This window comes from Amphiprion ocellaris, chromosome 14, assembly GCF_022539595.1.
Source record: "Amphiprion ocellaris isolate individual 3 ecotype Okinawa chromosome 14, ASM2253959v1, whole genome shotgun sequence".
NCBI lineage: Eukaryota > Metazoa > Chordata > Actinopteri > Pomacentridae > Amphiprion > Amphiprion ocellaris.
The window spans coordinates 18,047,092-18,068,191 of record NC_072779.1 but is presented as its reverse complement, the minus strand read 5'-3'; the positions used below and the strand labels follow the sequence as shown (position 1 = coordinate 18,068,191).

General features: G+C 38.7%; 1 protein-coding gene across 4 annotated transcripts; it reads right to left on the bottom strand.

Moving 5' to 3' along the window:
* Positions 1–4,574: 4,574 nt before the first annotated feature.
* Positions 4,575–13,813, bottom strand: LOC111571977 (protocadherin alpha-C2-like). Of its 4 annotated transcripts, none has more exons than XM_023275430.3 (3): positions 11,200–13,813; positions 9,054–9,090; positions 4,575–8,113 (listed from the first exon to the last, which is right to left on the bottom strand). In XM_023275430.3, exons 1-2 carry the CDS (start codon positions 13,633–13,635, stop codon positions 9,079–9,081), a joined length of 2,448 nt encoding a protein of 815 aa, XP_023131198.1. In that variant the 5' UTR covers positions 13,636–13,813; the 3' UTR covers positions 4,575–8,113; positions 9,054–9,078. The 4 variants fall into 4 exon arrangements, with proteins under 4 accessions (XP_023131198.1, XP_023131199.1, XP_023131196.1 ...); XM_023275431.3 differs by having other exon boundaries at positions 4,575–8,110; XM_023275428.3 differs by lacking the exon at positions 9,054–9,090.
* Between the last annotated feature and the right edge of the window lie 7,287 nt (positions 13,814–21,100).

Here is a 21,100-nt window from a genome sequence, read left to right as displayed (position 1 = left end):
GTCTACTAAAACTCCATTACATGCCAGAGCATGAGTTGCCATCTGCAGCCTGAAGCAGGGAAATGGCCATGCTGTGAACTACTATTAAGGACTAAACCAGTGTCACATGAATTATTCTCAAAGGAGACTAGCTTTCAGTTTGAAGCGACTCTCTGATCATTCATTAAATTCAGAAAAACTCACCTGTGTATCAAAATAACATCTTTAGATTTTTTTTCCCCTATTAAAATAATCCCTTCCTACTTTAAAATGGCTCAAATGTAACTCTACATTGTTGCTTGCTTTGGAATATACAGATCTATTAATGCCCAACCTCATTCTCCACCCTCCTCCCACCTTCCTGCTACTTGATGCAGCTTAAGCAAACCAGCTCACCTGCAACTCCCCTCAAACCAGGATTGGACTGAGGTTCAGGAATTTTCACTATGGGCCTGTTTTGTTAGGGGCCAATACTTCTTTCTGCAGCTTTTTGAAATCTCTTGGCCGACTTCATTTTGTCAGACAGGTTCTGTTTTAGTGATTTCTTGATTGAACAGGTCTGGAGGTAATCAGGCTTGGGTGTGGTCAGAGAAATTGAACTCGCTTTCCAAAAAATGTGATTTGCCAGTTTATTCATGATTTAACAAGGGGGGCAATTATTTTTTTCACACAGCCCCAGGCAGCTTTGGATAGTTTTTTCCCTTAATAAATAAACTAATCATTTAAAAACTACATTTTGTGTTTATTTGGGTTATCTTTGTCTAATATTTAAATTTGTTTGATGATCTTAAACATTAAAGTAGGGGAAATATGCAAAAAAAAAAGAATTTGAGAATACTTTTTCACCTCATTGTAGCGTTTACCATCATAGCTGACATTATCTATCAGTTACATATTGTCTAGCACTCATTGAAAACATCTAGCACTCATTGACATGAACAGAAAGAGAAAATCTGCAGCCAGCAGTGCAGGGAAGGTACCACACAAACAGAAATAAATATTGACCTTGACTGTAAATGAACAAAATAAACGTGCAAATTTGAGCATTTTCTTCTACACCACTCATCAATTCCTTTTCGCCTAAGCCTAAAAAAGCATATAACATTTGCTAGCAGGTCCAGTCATAGCAGTGATTTGTTAAATACTGTGTAGTCCAAACAAACAGATGGATGTGGCTCTGAATAAAGAAATGAAAGAATGGAGGAGGAGGGAGCAGGACCCAGCATAAGCAATTAGAGGTGCACTACTGACTGTTTACTGTGTAGCTGAAGTAAATTAGAGCATGCAGACTGGACTTCATTCAGGTGATTTATTGTATGAATTACAATAGATAGAAGAAAAACCTTGACCTTGGAAAATTAGTTTCACGGTTTTACATTTCAGCCCAGCACAAACAATATCATGGCTGACCTTGTGCTCTGACCCTAACTGGGAATTTTATAGTGCTGTAATGTACTTGTGATAAATAAAGGCATCTTCTTCTTCTTCTTCTTCTCCTTCTTCTTCTTCTTCTTCTTCTTCTTCTTCTTCTTCTTCTTCTTCTTCTTCTTCTTCTTCTTCTTCTTCTTCTTCTTCTTCTTCTTCTTCTCCTTCTTCTCCTTCTTCTCCTCCTCCTCCTCCTCCTCCTCCTCCTCCTCCTCCTCCTCCTCCTCCTCCTCCTCCTCCTCCTCCTCCTTCTTCTTCTTCTTCTTCTTCTTCTTCTTCTTCTTCTTCTTCTTCTTCTTCTTCTTCTTCTTCTTCTTCTTCTCCTTCTCCTTCTTCTTCTTTTTCTTCTTCTTCTTCTTCTTCTTCTTCTTCTTCTTCTCCTTCTTCTTCTCCTTCTTATTCTCCTTCTTCTTCTCCTTCTTCTTCTTCTCCTTCTTCTATCAGCTATGGCATTGACTGCATATTTCACTTGTTATGTATAAAAAACAGATGGACATTTTGATTTTCACCGAAGATTTTAATTATTTAATGCAAATGCACACACCGAAACTGATCTAAAATGTACTTTGAAAATAAGAAGGGTTAAAGCAGGTTACACTCGAGAAAATTTAAACTAGGTACTCGAGTACGCAATAGTAAAACACAGACACACTCCACGTTGAAATACACTTATGGGATCAATACACTATTGTCTGCTGGTCACGCTCGATGCAAACAAAAGCTTTTATTTTTACTTTGAGAGAGACAGATTTTAAAATGATTCATAATGTAGCCCAAAGACCAGACTAAAGCACTGCAGCACGGCACAAAGACGTTCTGATGATGATGCATAATGGGGTGCTAATAGCATACCTTTTCCAGACCACAAATTATCTTTTGAGATGAGACTTGTACAACTACTTTACAGAAGAGAATAGAATGTTTCCAGTGCTCCTGCTTTTCAGTGATTGATGTGTATCCTGTAAGTGCTCTGGGGAAACACTCAGGCTACAGAAGTTGTTGTTGCCACCTGAAAAAAAAAGTCTGGTTGTCAGTGAACACTTAATCCCTTCTTCCTTTAACTTTTTCATGCATAGGGTCCACTACGGTGGACAGTTATTGAAATTTCTATTAAACCCACATTATTTCCAGTAACTTCTCCAAACCAGCAGGGACCATGTCTTCTTTCAGTATATATATATATATATATATATATATATATATATATATATATATATATATATATATATATATATATATATATATATATATATATATATATATATATATATATATATATAAAAATACTATCGTTCAAAAGTTTGGGGTCACTTAGAAATGCCCTTAGTTTTGAAAGAAAAGCATTTTTTTTCTATGAAGATAACATTTATCAAAAATACAGTCTAGACATTGTTAATGGGGTAAATGACTATAATCACAGTAACAACCATATATGATCAAACTCCAGTATAAAATAATTCCATATTTATATGATTCTTACTGTGATTAATATAACAATGTATTCCTGAAAACATACCCAAAATGGATGTTTTTAAATGTTTTTTTTATTATGTTTTTTTTCTGATTTATGGTGTGAAGAAAGCGAAAACCTTATTTGCATGTTTTAACATATTTTTCAGAAAACCTATAATAGAAAAAAAATAATTATCTATATGTAAGTAATCAACTGGAAAAGTTTCATGTTGATTTCTGTTGGTTAACATTTCGGCCCTTTCACCTCTTGTATTTTTGTCTTGATGTGCATTTTAAACCAGTGACCCATGGCATCCACTACAGTGGAATGTTGTGTATTACACTCTAAATGTTAATAAAAAACATTCAAGTTTTAGGAGTACAAAAACATTCAGTTATTTTTTAACAGGTTCTGCATGAAAAGGCCAATATAAATACATAGACAAGAATAACAACATGCACAGTCCACTTATTGATTTTTCATATTTGCCTGTTTCTGTTCAGGGACAAGAGTCGAATTTAACTTTCACTGAGCAAAGCAGAACACTGTGGACAGGTCACCAGTTCATCGCAGTTCAACACATGTCTTCTGACTATTAGAGGAAACCTATTTGCCATTTGCTTTCTCTAGATTCATACTGTCTGAACCCCTGAACCAATCAGAACTGTAATTGGCTGGACAGTGCTGCCCTACATATAGGACCTATTCCTATACTGCCTAGATACTGTGCGGCGAAATAGCCGAGATAGTCAGGAAATTTTGCAGGACACCCTGCAGAGCTAAATGTTTTCAAGGAAAACAAACAAACAAAAAATAAATCAAATTCTACCTTCAAGTAAACAGTGTAATAAAAAGTGCCCTTTTGCACCTCAGTGACCTGGTTTATCGCAACTGGGTTGCGCAACACTTTCAGCACCACGGACAGCACCAGTTCAGAAAATGTAGCCCACTGGGGAGAAGAACTGATGGCAGCGACTCTCAGCACACATGGATGTAGCCAAAGGTGCACTGCTTATTTCTACCGACCTACTTCAGATTCTTTTAAAGCAGAAGGACCTCAAGGCCTTCAATAAAGTACTGCAAGTTTTACAAAGTACTGAAATGTGGAAGTATTGGCTCACAAATTCACTAGCATCATAGAATGAATATTGTATGAATTTCATACTGCAAATTTAGATTCCTACCGGATTGCATCTCAATTTTGCACTTAAGAGTATTAATATATAAGAACATTGTTAAGGAGTTTGAAATAAAAGACTGGGTAAAAACTCACTGGCACTATAAGACTTGCTTTCTATTCATAAATTAGATGCTGGGAAATATCTTTGTCAATATTAAGGTAGGAAAACTTGTCATGCAAATTCACAGGACTCTCATACATCTGTCTCCTGCAGGACTACAGACTGAGAGCCCTGTGTGGTCACAGCAAAGAGTAGACTACTGCAATTTGGCTCAAAGCTTTCACTAATCCTGACAAAGCCATTATTTGTCTGCTTCTGCGATTTGAACTGCAGGCACATCTCCTTTATTTAGTTTTCAATTTCCAAGAATTAGTACAGAGCGTTATAAAGAGAAACTGGGTCAAAATGTGTGCATGTGAGGGAATTTCAGCAAGAGAGAGAGAAAGAGACAGAGGAAGAAGACGGCATGTGTGTCACATTCCAGAAGTCACTTTTGATAATTTCAGTTTCATTCTTCATCAGAGACACAATAGAAAGACAGATTAAAAAGCTTTATTCAAATTAGCATGATCAGGCAGGACATTTAAGCCAAATAAGCAACATCAAAATCCGACAATTAACTAGACTTGAAAATAAAGCAAGACCATTCTCACCCATACTATCTTTGATCCACTAAGCGGGATGGAACTGGATTACGTTTGATGCAACTCTCGAAGCATACTGTACAATCTGACTGGCAAATTAGCTGCAGGAAAAAAAAAAGTTGAGCAGTGTACACAAATGAGAAATAGCTCACTTTTACTATACCAAGCACAAGCACCTCCTGTGCCATTCGATCACAGTGAATACAGAAGATATCAAAAAGGTCTACTGTATAAAAAAACACAAAGTATAAAGCAGTTAAATTTACAGTAAATGCATGTACTGGTTCTTAATAGAACATCTGCTCTGAATCCAAAAGGCTGAGCCCCAATCCAACAAGCAATTTAAGGTACTGTATCGTGGGAGTAACTGTAATTTGTGATACTAGAGGAAATGCCATTATTTCATTCATCAACAGTCACATTTATCTTTCGCAGAAGGCACACAAGGAGCTCATCATATGTGCAATTTATTAATTCTTTAAACAATGTTGGAATCAATCAGCTCAGGCAATGATTGCACATATAACACATACTCCACAGCAAGAGATCCCTCATTAAGTGACATCTTTAGTCTCACAGACAGGCAGCCAGCTGTGTTTATGTCTGGGCAGCCTGGTAGAACAGTGAGAGAGAGAAAAAGAGAGGTTCAATTTCACTGACTCAGACTATGGAGCTTGATACATCCAGAAATGTTCTATCATCACTGCATTACTGAGGGATGCCTGTGATCACATTTAGATTTAGTGCATATTTCAAATTCAAAGTGCTGTCATCTGCTTAATACTATTTTATGCACTTTATTTGTTCAGCAGTTTTTTTTTTTGCATTTGCCGAGTCAGCACTAAAATACTGTCACTATAATTAACACTATGTTCTTCATCTTCTCATAATCCAATCCTCTTACTTCATGCAATTACATTTTGTCATTTAGCACCCTAATGAGTGGTCTTAATCAACTCCTTGTTTCTGAGAAATTAAAGTCCTGGGATTAACAGTAGTGCAATAGCTCTACCTTTGAGGTCAAGAAAAGTATTCTTGTTTCAGTGTTTAACCTATGTACACTATCAAAACATCTTATGCACTAAACTACAAATATGCAACACAAAATGCCCTTGAAGAAGCTCACAAAAGCAGCATTAAAAGTTAATACATAAAATATATATAAAAACAGGAATATTCATAAAACAACACCTTGCCTGTACCTTGTAACCCCTTGTACCCTGGCAAAGATAAATACATTTTAATATTCTTACTCTTTTCAATAAACAGAGTATCTATCATTACAAAATACCTTTTTTTTTTCAAATTTTCATGATTATTGTAATTTTTTTAAGCTGATTAATGCAGTTTGCACTGTGTGCAAAAAAGGAATGCAGTTATTTGAATTGCCAGATGCAGGGAGAGAAGAAGACAGAAGCTTGTCATGAGCAAATCTTCTTACAGTGAAAGGTAAATTGACATTTGACCCTGTTTTGAAAAATGTGGTTCATTGTGTTTGAATGTTTTACATTTCCCCCTCTGGCCTCACTCAAATTTGAGATTACCCCTGAATAAAATCCAGAAGTGAGGACACGCCTCCCCTGTGCACCCTCACCCACTCCCTCCCTCCAACAAGAGGACTGAAACAGTGAATATTAGACTTTGATCATGGTTCCGAAAATTCAGTATTGCAAGTGCAATTCACGTCTCACTAGTCAGATCAGGTATGAATTGCACATTTGATGTTAGTTGCCTTTTTGCTTCTTTGACCTCCATTATCGTATCTACAGAACTACGCTATCTACAATCAAATAAGAAGAGAAACAATACATGTCCTATGGTTTTTTGTTTGTTTTTACCATTTTAGTTTTCTTTCATTCTTTTTTTTCTGTCATTTTCACACATTCATAACCTGTTGAGCACAACAAACATCATAAAAATAGAACTGAATCACGGTTACCTTTATCAGAAAGCTACTAGATGAAAATATGAGCCTTACTTAACAGCATGACTCATAATACTGTAGAAATGTTCTATTTAAAAAAAAACACCAAGGGCAAAGCCTGAATCAGTGACATAACTAGAGCCCGACCAATACATCAGGTGGCCGATATTGTTATTATCAATGGGCAGTTATAGAAGTATCAGTAACGCTGATATAGATTTATTTTTACATAATATTATGCAGAAATAGATGTTTAGGGTATTTTTAGAAAGGGTGTCATCATATAGTTTTACCAGCTTCAACTCCATTGTTCAAAATACTTTGACAATATCTGCAGTACATGTAGCAGAACATGTATCACAGGCGAACAGCAGGTGGTGCGGAGTCGAATTTGTCTTCACTGTAAATTGCTAACTATTTTGTGGAATACATTGCTGTAAAGTTAATAACAATGACCCCATCATATTCCTTTTTCCACTTTAATACATCACACTACCGTTCAAAAGCTTGGGATCACCCAGGCAATCTCATGTTTTCCATGAAAACTCACGCTTTTATTCATGCACTAACATAATTGCACAAGGGTTTTCTAGTCATCAATTAGCCTTTCAACATGATTAGCTAACACAATGTAGCATTAGAACACAGGAGTGATGGTTGCTGGAAATGTTCCTCTGTACCCCTATGGAGATATTTCATTTCAAATCATCCATTTCCAGCTGGAATAATCACTCAGCACATTAACAGTGTCTACACTGCATTTCTGGTTAATTTAATGTTATCGTCATTGAAAAAACTGCTTTTCTTTCAAAAATAAGGACATTTCTAAGTGACCCCAAACTTTTGAACAGTAGTGTTTGTATAAACAATATCGCATGATACATCAAAATAAAAATTCTTACTTCCTAAAATCAGTATCGACCCCAAATATCCAGTATCAGTCAGGCTCTAGCTATAACCAGCTACACTTACGTATATATTAGATTTATGGAAGAAGCATATTCACCCTGATTCATGTGTGTCATTATTATTAGGCGTGTTTTCAACTCTTGCTTAAAAAAATGTTGCATGACTTAAGTATATGACAAACTACGGATGGTTTCTAGAACTACAGCACACAGCCATGGAGAGAAGGCAAATTTGTCCATTAAGAAGCTTCAAAGCACTAAAGAGGGAATGATTTACTACATGAGGCCTCTTTTTAGTAACGTCCAGAATAACATCCTGCCATAAATGGTTTCAAATCGTCGTCCAAATACTTTGAACATGTCATAGAATCATGCAGATTCATGCTTAAAAGAATAATGGCGGCAGAAAGCTGAGGTGATTAGTGGTCGATGTCTGTGCGTGGGATAGGAGGGACCAGAGAGAGAAAGAAGGGTTGGAGCAGAGGGGCTGAGGGGAGGAGAGTTGTTGTACATCTTCTTTGTGAGTCAGAGGAAGAATTTCAGCCAGAAACTCCCATGAAGAGATGATTATATCATGGCAGTTCTCTTCTGGGCTCCTGCTAAGAGACAGAACACAGAATTAGCCACAACAGAAGCTCGATATAAACTTAGAGAAAGTCATCACTCATGCAACAGTGGATCGTGACTGGTTACTGCCACCATCGTTGAGGTTTCATTGGACTTCAGGGACATTTATAAGGGTAAATCATTAACTTGCTTTTTTTTTGGGGTGTATGTTGCTTTTATCTTTCTTTTTTCTTTGATTTTCACCAAATCAGCCATAGGAATCAGTAAAATACACAACTGAAATAACATGACAAAGCCATTAGGGAAGCAGAGGGTGTGATTAAAGCATGCACAAGCAAGCATCACAATGTGCTATTTGGTATTTTGGTGGGCTAGTGTCACAACTATTGAGTTTAAGGGAAAAACAGGCTCCTTATTATATTTCCCACAGATCTGACACATGGTCTAACAGAGCTCATGTGCAGGGATGTGGTTGATACAGCCGTGGGTCACAGGTATGTTACACGTCAAGAACCTATTCAGGACAATTCATTCCTTAATCCTTTTTTCCCTCCATCTGTGCCATCACGTTGCCCTGAATCTCCAGATGCCAGATGTGCACAACACAAAATCTGACCAGCAGCCAATTTTATTCTAATCTCAGCTCTCAGTATAAGCTGATAGGTTTTCTCACTCGAGAGAGCGGCCAATTTAAATTTCAGTGCTCGCAGTAGCTTTGGATTGGAGCAGAGTGTTTTATTTGTGAGGGGACTGTCTGACTGGGGACAAATGGAAATATCGGATTCTGCTCTATTTAATCAGGAAAACATGTCGACTAAAGGCTTAGTCCAAAGATTTGCGCTGGAATCTGTGACAGTTTATCAAAGCAAAAAATTTTGCGCCAAACCAAACATATATACCAAATAGAAAAAGGATAGAAAATGTCTACACAATCATAGTGGCTCTACAGAACGTAGTTAGCAACCAGCATACCTCCAGTTGTAGAATGGACTTCCTTTCATTTTGAGTACTTAAGAACAGAAAAAAGAGACAAGTTCAGTGAAATGTGTGAAACTCAGACACTCAAACTCACACTTACAATACATACGAATCACTCTCCCATATGCATCTGTGCATTATGCATATTCATGTTGTTTAATCTTGCAGTGGACTGCTTGTTTCGGTTTAGTCTGCAGGTACAGCTGTACAAAAACAAACAACATCTGGATCGTTTTTCAGCAGTTCTACATCGATGACAGTGTACTGTGTGCCGGAGCGCTGCTGCAGATTCAGAATGCATCTCACGTAGCACAGCCTTATCTCTTGTCCTTGAAGAGAACCCATCCGTGTCTGGGCTTCTTTGTAGTACTCCCCCTCTCACGCCTACTAGTTACACCATGATTGTGTGTTATGCATCTGCAGTACATGACCTACATACTACACAAGACATCAAACAGTGGCACATTTTTTTGGGGAGGATGATGGGGTGGGTGTGTTTGGACTAATTATGCAATAAAAGTGCAGATAGCTTGTTCTAGAAATACACAGATAATGAAAATCAGTCACACTGTGTTATCTTAGCTGCAACTGATTTCAAACAAATTTTTCAGCAGCCTTTAAAAACATTATGTTCCATTATACTGCGTATTTCAACATATTAGTGCTGCAGTAATTATACAACATCAGCCTCACTAACAAGTCAGTGCCATTCTTGTTTTTCCACTTGTATCACATTTCAGTGTCACCACAAAAAAGTAGAAAGTGTTCCCCCAGAGTGAAATCAGCTGGTGAGCACTCTACACTCCAAACCTCACACTCAGAGCACAGGCACAAACTAAATAATAAAACCAGCAGTGATTTTTCAGTCAGTGGTGTCAACCTGAATGCATGTCAAAGTAAGCGTAAGAGTCACAGTGGTGGAAGGAGCACTGAGACCCTTTATGTAAGTAAAAGTGCCAGCAGAATGGTTTGAAAACATGTCAAGTTAAAGGCCTACGTTCAAAATTCTGTGTAACAAAAACACGAATATTATTAGCAAAATGTAGTATGAGTATCAGAAGCGATAGAACCTGTTCTGCAGAACAATGATGCACAATTAAACAAGAGTTCTTATATCCTTAACACTTGTGCATCAGTTTGCAGGAGCACTATACTGCAGAGTCAAGTTTTAACAGTTTTGCATCACAGATTGTACCGTAGAGTAAGATTTTTATATACTGTACATTTCAGTTGTTTAGTCTATCTCAAAAGCGCTTCCCTTAAGAAAAGTCCCTACATTACATACATTCTTCATCTGAAAAGTGGCTAATTACTAAATTTGTGGAGTAAAAAGTACTATATTATCTATGTGAAATGGAGTGCACAAGTACAAAATAAAAATAAAATATTTAAGAAAAGCAAAAGCATTTGAGGGTGGCATTTGAAGGACCAATAAAATGCAAACTTAAATTCAGCACTTAAAGAACTTTCCATCACTGTGCACATCAGAAATCTGCCAAATATGTTTATCTTTAAAATAGTTGTTTTCAGTTAAGGCTGCAACTAATGATTTTTTTTGTCAATTAATTTTATTCATTAGTTGTTTTGTCTATAAATTATCAAAAAATGGTCAGTCATGTTGTGTGTTTCCCAAAGCCCCATATGACGTCCTCGAGTGTCTTCAAATATATTCATTTAACTTAAAATGAGACAGAAAACATTCAAGTTTAAGAACCTGGAATGTGAGAGAATTCAGACTTTTTGTTCTTGAAAATAGCTCAAAGTGACAGATCAATTATTAAAGTAGTTGCTGAATAATTTCATTGCTGACAGCTACTTTACTATATTACCAGAAACATAAAATATTGACGCTAGGAAGTCGTCAGTGTAATTTTGCAAACATGACATTAAAAAGTAAAACATAAAATGGTGGTAGAATATACATATAGTAATAAAGCCACTTATCTGAACCTGCTAATATCAGTAAGTATTATCAATTTGTCTTTACAACAAACACAAACAAAACAATTCTCTGCTCTACGGGAGAAACATGGTGAGTGAGAACTTTTAATTCTACACTAAGTCAGCTGACCTGCACCTGAGTTTCAGTCATGACTAATGATATTTAATCTCTGCTAAGCCCTTCTACCTTTTAACATACCTCCAGTGTGGATGCTCTGGAGTCTGTGGTCTCGCTTGGCCCTATGCTCCTCGGTATACTGGATACAAAATACCCGGCTCCTTTGGGAATTATGGGCTGTCTGACGACCACTTTGCCCTTCCTGGTCTCTGCGAGGAACAGGCTATACCAGTAGGCATCGCTGGAGATCAGGGTGGAATCTGCGATGGTGGAGCTTCTCTGGCTGATCACGCTGTTTCTGCTGATCACGCTGTTCCTATTGGCTGGGGGGATCTTGATGGCCTTTGGTTTGGGTTTTTGACACTTGAGCACAATAATAACCAAGATGGTTATCAGTAGCAGAAAAGACACCGCACCCAAACCGATCACTAGGTACAGGTTCAGGTCTGTGAAGACGTCGTACTCGAGTGGCAGCTCTGTAGTCTCTGAAAAGGACATGACATGTTCCACTGTGGATATCTTGATGGTGACCGTAGCAGAGAGGGCAGGCTGGCCGTTGTCTTTAGCAACTATTACCAGCCTCTGCTGTCTTGGGTCTCTGTAACTGAACATCCTCGTCGTCCGAATCTCGCCATTGTACTGATCCAGGCTGAAGAGGCTGGCGTCACTGATCTGCAGGAGCTGGTACGTTACCCTGGAGTTCTGCTCGGAGTCGGCGTCGATGGCGATCACTTTGGCCACCAAGTGTCCCTTATCCGTGGACCTGGGGATCACCTCCTCCACGACGGAGCCCTGCGCCCGCCAAGGTGACACTATGAGAGGGGTGTTGTCATTTTGATCCAGAATGATGATGTGAACAGTCACATTGCTGCTCAGCGGGGGAACACCAGAGTCTCTCGCCTCAATGTGGAACAGGAAGTCCCTCTCTCTCTCATAGTCAAAGGTCTTCAGGGCGTAGAGATCTCCGTTCTCAGGGTTGATGGAGAATAACATTGACATAGACGTGTTCACAATCTCTTTCTCCATTATGAAATAAACCAAGTACTGGTTCTCATTGAGATCTGGGTCAAATGCACTTAGAGAGGTCAATAACGCTCCTGGTGGATTGTTTTCCACAACATGGATTGTGTAGAAGGATTGGGAGAACGCCGGTGCATTGTCATTCACATCCAGGATCTCTAAAGTGATGGTCTCGTTTTCAGTTAAGGGTGGCGAGCCTTTGTCTGTCACTCTCAGCGTGATTTCATATTTGCTTATGATCTCTCTGTCCAGCGGCTTTGACACCAGCAGCTCAAAGTAGCCCTCAGAGGATTTGTTTAGCAGGAACGGTAACTTTTCCTGCTGATTCAAGCTGAGCTGCACTTCCCCGTTGACCCCAGAGTCCCTGTCACTGACGCTCACCACTGCAATCAGCGTCCCCACAGCTACGTCCTCAGTCAGGGAACTTTTCAGAGACTTGATGGTCACTTCAGGGTAGTTGTCATTCAGATCTGTGACGAACAATGTCACTTTGCAGTGCCCTGACAGGGGGTTGGCCCCTCTGTCCTGAGCCTGGATGTGCATTTCAAAACTTTGACTCTCCTCATAATCAATTACCCCCTTCACCTTGATCTCACCCGAGTTTGGATCAAGTGAGAAGAGCTCTTGGGTTTTCTCTGAGGTGTATAGTGTGTATGAATATACCAACTGCGCATTGGTGCCTTCATCTAAATCTGTTGCGTTTAAGGTCATCACCACTGTGCCTGCTGCTGAGTTCTCTGAAACATTGACTGCAAACACCGGCTGACTGAAGAGGGGGGCGTTGTCATTGATATCCAGCACATTAATGATGATGCTGGCTGTTCCAGAGCGGGGAGGCACCCCTCCATCCACAGCAGTTAGAATCAAATTATGAACTGCATACTCCTCTCTGTCTAATTTACCACTGAGCACCAAATCGACATATTTGGAGCCATCGCTGCCCGTTTGGATGTCGATGTTGAAGTATTTGCTCTCACTCAGATAGTAGGTCTTGATAGAATTCGCCCCCACATCCGCATCCACCGCGTTTGTCAATGAGAACCTCTCACCGGGAGGGGTTGCCTCCGAAATGTCCAAGTGCATTGTCTTCCTGCGAAACACGGGCGCGTTGTCATTGATGTCCATGATCTCCAGCTCGATGTTGAAAATACGCACGGGGTTTGAGAGTATGACATCCATTTTCAGAAAGCACGAGGTGGTTTTAGTCATGCATATGCTCTCCCGGTCTATCTTCTCCCGGATCACCAGCTCCCCGGTGTCTTTGTTGATGTCAAGGTAATTCTTGCTGTGGATGACATCGAGCTTGGCGTTGCGCTCCTCCAAGCTGCGAACATCCAGACCCAAATCTGTGGCCAGATTGGCAACAAAGGAACCCTCTTCCATTTCCTCCGGTATAGAGTACCGAGTGATGGAGAGCGCAAATCCCCACAGCGCAGCGAACGTGAAAATAAGCACGACTAACCGAGTGCGTAAAGATGCAAATATAAGCGCCATCATTGTGGTGTTCTTTTTTTTTTAAATGTAGAAATAAAGCAGATCCGCCCTTACGATCAGGTTGCTTTGATGTCGGGGAGCGCCGGTGTCATTCTTGCCTCCACGAGTTGTAGCTGGAGCTGCAGTAGGCCATGCAGAGCTGAGGACCGCTGGAGGAGCGGGGCTTTCGCCGAGCTGCTCTGCAGGGGCGCACCGAGCGTCTGAGAGGGCTGCTGAAGGGGGACCACTGGAATCTAAGGGGGCTCAAATGGATCAATAAAGGTTGTTATAACTGACACTGCGTGCAGCAGTTTGCATGAAGTATGTCAGAACATATGGAAATTAGTATATGTGATGAACACGCTGCTTAATTACAGCATGTATTTTTTATATATGCTTTGCTGGTTCTACTGGAAATCTCTTCACAGAAAGTCAAATAATTCCTCCTTACTGTTGCCAGTATGTTTGCTCACAGGGGATCTTCTGATTTGTTGGGTTTTATATGTGTAGTTTTGCTGCAAAATTAATTATCTAAATATAATATTGTGAGATCCTAACCATAATATCTAAATTAGTCTGGCAAATTTGTATTGTTTTTTCATTAACAATGTAAGGTCTTTATTTAATATTTGACCATGTTCAATAAATCTGTCCTATTTTTCCTCACAGAAAGCCATTTGGCTCAATTGTTTGTTGTTTTAAAAGTGCTATATAATTAACAGTGACTTGACTTTACTCAAAGTGGCTATTGAAGTTTAATCACTTTTAATTTAACATTTAATTAAATTTCTTATATTTCTTAATATGGCTGTACTGTATTTGGAATTTTAGCATCTGTATTTATTTTGTTTTAACTTTATTGTTATTTTGCCTTCTCTGTATTATATTTTTGCATTGTCTGTCAACCGTTGTAAAGCCATGTTTTTAAAAATACTATGTAAATATAACTATCATTATCGTAAGTCATTCTGGCAACATTTTTTTCCCTTAAGCCAGGAGAAATTCTCACCATGATTCCAAAGTCATATTCTCGTTTTGTTTCATCACCTAATCTACACTATTTTAGTTTAAATAGTTTTATTTATTTTTCTGTTTATTGGACAACAGTCAATTTAATGAACATTACTGGATGTTACATATGTGGATGCATTTTGCAAAGTAAAGCTTGCAATTGATAGTCATTATTTTGGAACAGGATGTTTAGAAATCTAATAGGTTTTGGTGTGTATTGTGTAGTGTCTTGTCTTCTCTGGTCCTTTGAGGTTTACTGGTTACAGCTAGTGGTGGAAAGTGACTCTGTAGATTCATTCAGATGCTGTATTATTGTACAATCTTGAGGTATCTGTTACGGGAAGGAGTCATAGAACCCAGGCACAGAAGCAGACAAACTGGTTTATTTAGAACAAACAAACACCTAAGGATAAAAACTTAGGGGAAATAGAAACATGAGGAATTACTGGACAGGGAGGAAGGGCTGAAATCTGACAAACCAAACCTATTTGAGAAAACAGGCAAGACTACAAAAAACAACTGAAACTCTAAACTAACAACAGAAGGGGAATCTAAGAAAAACCAGAGATGAATAAACTAAAACTAATCCAACAAAACTGGGTACTCGGGATGGGAAAAAAAAATAGACTGAAGGGGCTGGAAAACCGGCTCAGGGAATCCGGGAGCTGGCAGAACACAAGACAGAATTACAGCAGTAATCCAAGAAGGGGAAAGTGAGTCCAGATGATGATCTGAGTTTATGGTCCAGTGTGGAGTACATGACTGAACCGGCTTCTATACTGTGAGGTGGAATTGCTAACAGGTGAGCTGAGTGAGCTAATTATGGCAGCTGATTCACATTGCTGCAATCCGACTGCAGGCAGGTGGAAGATTCAGGAAGCAGAGAGAGAAACAGGAGAGGGGGTGACTGGCAGATAGATGCAGAGATAGACAGATGCAGAAAGAGGGAGCTAGAGGGACAGGTAGAGAGACACACAGGAGAGAGACAGGATGAGTGAGACAGATATGAGGGGAGAGAGATGACAGACAGGAAGAGGGAGGAAGAAAGATACAAAGTGTGAGGACAACAGGGGCCGGTGCAGGGATCATGACAGTATCTGCACTTGACTTGAATATTTACAGTTAATGCTTATTTTATACTTGACCTCCACTAGATTTCAGAGAGAAATCCTATACTCTCTATGACATTTATTTGACATGGTTAGTTAGTTTTAATATCAGGATGTTACACAATATACACAATCTTTTAAAATAAAACACATGGTTAAAGATTAAACCAGTGGTTTCCAACTTTTTTTTGGCCTCTTACAAAGAGCAATGGGTAGTCTGGATAGGTCAGATTTTTGAGGTCCATGAATTGCAATTTCCCTCTTAACATCTCACATGGTTTCATTGCAAAACAACAACAACAACAACAATGTTCAAATGGTCCAATAGCTCAGCAAAAATCAAAGACCACAAGAAATGTCTACAAACTGAAAACAGGTTGCATTGCATCCAAAATTATTTTTTTATTTTTTTCTTCCTATTAATTTTGTGACAAACTGTTGTGCCTGTATTTGAAACTGTATATAAAGTAATGCAAATACAATAAAAAATAAATAGAAACAATAAAATGCACTCTGTGGTCTCATACAAAGGAGAAAATATACCAAAGGTTCTATTAGCCGCCTGTTCTGAGTAAATCAGAATGAGGTGCCCTATTGTGTGTCTCTAAATGGCAACCTGGAATAAAGTGCCTTCATGAGTGCCTTCAGTGGAAGAAAATAAAGCCCTTCCACAAGCAAGGAAATGTGGTAAAGTGACTTTAAATGAAATACGGGATTGTAATTAGGTGAACTGCAGGTTTTCCACTGGTGTTATCAAAAACAACTGGAACAAATGCCATTCATGGTGCCACTTAGTCTAATATACTTAAGTGCAGAATTGGGTGACCTCTCAGTGGGAAAAAAGCATGATTGGTGTCCTCTAGGGTGCCCCTCATGGATGTATTAAAGAAAGTTGCAAAGATGGCACCACACTTATTCAAATGAAAGCTGTTCGGTGGTGCATACACATTTCCATGCTTCCACAATAAGATTCCCAGATGGTTTGCATGCTTCCAAAGTTTTTTGTCCATAGCACTAGCATCCTTCTCGTGCTCTTCCTGTAGAGATCATGCGTGACTGAGACCTAACCCCAACCCCATGCCACCGGCGAGCTGTCCGCCATCCTATTGGCTCATAGCACACATGAATGAGCTTAAATAAAATAATCATGCGGCTCTTCTTGACTTGCCAAATGTTGTTGGACCAAAAGGATCAAATTCTGTTCATAAAAAAATCATTTTGCACATCTCCAATGCACAGAAAAAATGCCTTTGCTGTTTGTTGGCTTTTGGGTCAGTGTGCATCACATGATGAATGCAGAAGTTGTAGAAATGCCGTTTTTTCACTTTTCCCAGTGCTGTTCAAGAGCTCTTGCATCCCACACATATGAGAAAATGTGAAGAGTGAAAAACACGAGAGACTGTTCTCTTTAGTATGGGTCGTTCCACCCTCAAGTTCTCGTCTGATCATCTTCAGTTTGACAGATTTTTTAAAAAGTAGTGAATATCGACTGAATTGACCATATGTCAAATCAAGGGTCATTGATAACAGTAGTTTTTGAGTTAAACGTTTTTAAAGAGGGGTGGGGTTATGTCCATTTTTGCATTTTCTTTGTGGGAATCTGTGGAGCAATGTTTGAAGTGCCATAGCTTGAGAAACAAGAAAAGCACTCAGAGAGCGCAATGATTTACCAAGGCTGTTCATTCCACCATATGGCATTATCAGAAATGCAGCATTTGTTTAATAGTTATTATCAGAAATCACGGCACTATAGAACGTGGCCATTTAATAAAGATGTACCCACAAACAAACTTGCGCTGAGCAGAGGCATGTATTATGCATGTGTATATTATGTGTGGATACTGAATCATGTGACCTATATATGTAGTGGGCGGTGGGAATTGATAGGACTTGGAAACATCCCCACAATTTAATCAACTGTTCTTTGTATGATTTCCAACTGAAAAGTCCCAATAAGTCTGCAGCGGTGGATTTGTAGTAGGATTGCAATCATGTGATCGCCAGCGAGCAGCTGACGTAGCGTTCACTTGTTGTCATAGTTACAGTGATGCCGTGCCGCTATCTTACAGAAATCTTTAACAAATCCGTAGATCCAGACTATAAGCTGCATCACTGCCAAAGTCTAATGAGGTGTTCCTTGTGTCATTTCTGACCTTCCCTGAAAATTTCATCCAAATCCAATTGTCTATTTTTGATTAATGTTGCGCACAGACGGAATACCAGATGGAGAAACGAACGCCGATGGTCACATAACTGTGCTGCATTTCTTGGTGCAATAATCATGTAGCCTGTGCAGAAATTGTGTAGGCCCATTGATACATACATTTGGTATACAGTGGTACAACTCTGCTTTGATAGAAAATTACAAACCAGTTGTAAGATGGTGCAAACTTGGCCAAAAAATGTCAATGTTTGACCCATATGCCTTTATGATGACCATTCTGGTAGAAATTAGAGATCTTTTCATGTAAGTCAAACAATTTGGAAATAAAGCACGTTTTAAAACACTTTGTTGTTGTGGCTTTTGCATTATATTGATTAGTCATGCTGCTGCTGTTGGTGGTGGAGGACGAGGCTGCGGTGGTGGTTGTGAAGTGGATGACTGCTGCCATAGTCTGTATTTGTAGAGCACATCTCATAAATGATACAAGTGAAGAGTATATAGGATTACAAACAGACATGCCAAATAAGAAATATGGTCTCAATACTCAATTCTAGGCCTATAAAAGATGTCAAACAAAGAGCACTTACCTAATGTTATATCTACAGTGCGCTGTTGTGACCAAGCAACCTAACCACATTGATTAAACAAAACTCACAACTAACCTAACAGAAAATCAACAGAATGGGTTGAGATACTGGCTGAGCAGACCAAATGAGCACAGTGGGGGAAATACAAAACACCTATATCTAAACGAACTACAAAGACCACAAAAAAGAACAGTTTGTCTACTTAATTAAAAAAACAATACTAAATGAACTTAAACTATATGCAAATACCCAACACAAATCAAATGAAAAATGTAATGTTTAAATCAAATAAATCTGGTCCCCCCTTGAAGTAGCAGGCATTTGGTGTGGCCTGATTAGCAGCTCTGGTATAAAGGCCGAGAGATCCACTGCTGCAAACTTTTGCTCAAAGTCAGTCAAATGACCACAGCTGCAGAAGCCTGGACGCCATAGTACAGGTAAAACAAGGAAAGCTTTCATACAACTTAAAAATATAATGTTGAACATGCAAAAGTTAGCTAAATATTCTACAAATGGAACTTAAGTACTTCAACAAATGCTGCTTAAGCCACTAGTGTTTTGTTTGAAATGACAAATTATGACCTCTGTGTTTTTGTATGTGCAACATGAGTGTTAAAAGTTTATCGGCTTTAAAGTGGTTGAAGGGCTTACCGACTTTTATGGTTGAATGGCTGCAAATGCGGCCTTCATACTGCCTGTAGACTCTTGTCTGCCTTTGGTTCAGGGCAGCTGTATCCTTGTACACTTTGTCATTAGCTGTGTCATATAGCAAGGCTTTTTGTTGCAGTTAAATGTAATTGGACTGAGAATGCATTACTGATGAATGCCAATTCTATTTTAAAGTTAACTTTATGTGTGAGCCTGTCCAAAACTGGTTAACATGCTGAATAATATGCCAGACAGATAGCACCTATGTTACTAAATCTCTGAAAGTCAGCCTTGTGGTGCCCTGTTTGTTTGTTCAGGCTGCATTTACACCATTTTAGCTTGGGGCCCAAGCTAAAATGGTGTAATTGTAAACTACAACCTGCTTGTTTAATGCTGTTTTTTATAATTTTGGTGTCAAAGTCATAACACCAACATTGATGTGTTTCATCATAGTACAGTCATATAATTCAGTTTACAGCTGAAAAAACGTTTACATGTTAAATATCTCTTTAAAGGTTTAAATTGTACACATCAGATTGTATCATAGTTAATAATGAAAATTATCAAAGGAAAAACCATAGTTCAGTCAGTGTGATTCTTGTAGGAGACAGTAAAGAATGAAGAGGAAGGAACCACCAGCAGCTTTTCCCAGCCTAAAAGAAGAGAGGAGGAAGAGCATCCCAGAGAGGAGATGGAGGAGGAAGAGCATCCCAGAGAGGAGATGGAGGAGGAAGAGTTCAGAGAGAGAGAAAGAAATGAAGGCATGCAGAGCTCAGACAGCGAAAGGTAAATCAGACTATCTCTGGTCCAACTGGTCAACACACACACACACACACACACACACACACACACACACACACACACACACACACACACACACACACACACACATACACATACACATACACATACACATACACATACATATATATATATATATATATATATATATATATATCATTTCTTGCTGGCCCTCAGGCACCCAGACTCTGCCACTGATACACAACAATGGTGATAAGTTTTGAAAATGCTGAACCATCCTGTCTATGCGGCATATATTCTGTGTCATTCTGTTTTGCTTACTGCTAAATTTTATTGTCTGCTTTCTAAGTAAGTAACTAAAGGGGTTGTGTTCTGATAGGATGGGTGACAATGTTAAGATGCTCCTCAATCTTTCCTCTCCTTTTGCGCCATCCAGTGTCTATGCAAAGAATTACAGGAATCTCTGGATTTCAGCTCAGAATACATGCAAAATACACAGACCCTATTATATTCAGTGCATTTGAAAGGTTTCTTTAAAAAATTGTGCTGTGCTATGTCTGTATTCAAAAGTAAATACATACAGAATGTGTGGCAGGACCTGTAGAGAGGCATAACTGCTTCTTCCTATTGCAAAACTGTTGACTTGAAAGCATGTCGGATAGATAAATAGAAAAATAGATAGATAGATAGATACATACATACATACATAGATAGATACTTTATTAATTCTGAGTGAAATTTAAGAATCTCGAGGGAAAGTCAAGTTAAATCATAGTTAATACTGAATTGTGTAAAATCTGTCTCCACTGCTGCCCTGACCTTTTTTTTTTTTTTTTTTTTTTTTTAATAAGGCATCATTGTAATTGCAATAATGGTGAATTAGTGCTAGCCCGTTCTGCTGGATGGAAAAAGCAGCAGCAGCATGAAACTTATACCTACATACAGCCACATATGAACTAATGGTAGCCTGTCTTAAAACTGCCATCACTTTTAAACTGATTGGTCGAAGTTGTTATTATACAAGTAAAAGAAGAGATCAACAGTCAGCTTAAACTGAGACAATCCCTTTAATTTGTAAGCAAGGACTTGTTTGACATCTCTTTTTGTCTTTAATAGACAAATTACTGAATACGTATACAAGAGGGACAAAAGAGAAAAAAGGAACAGAAAAGACAGAGGAAAGCAAGAGAAATTGGAAAATAAGAGGA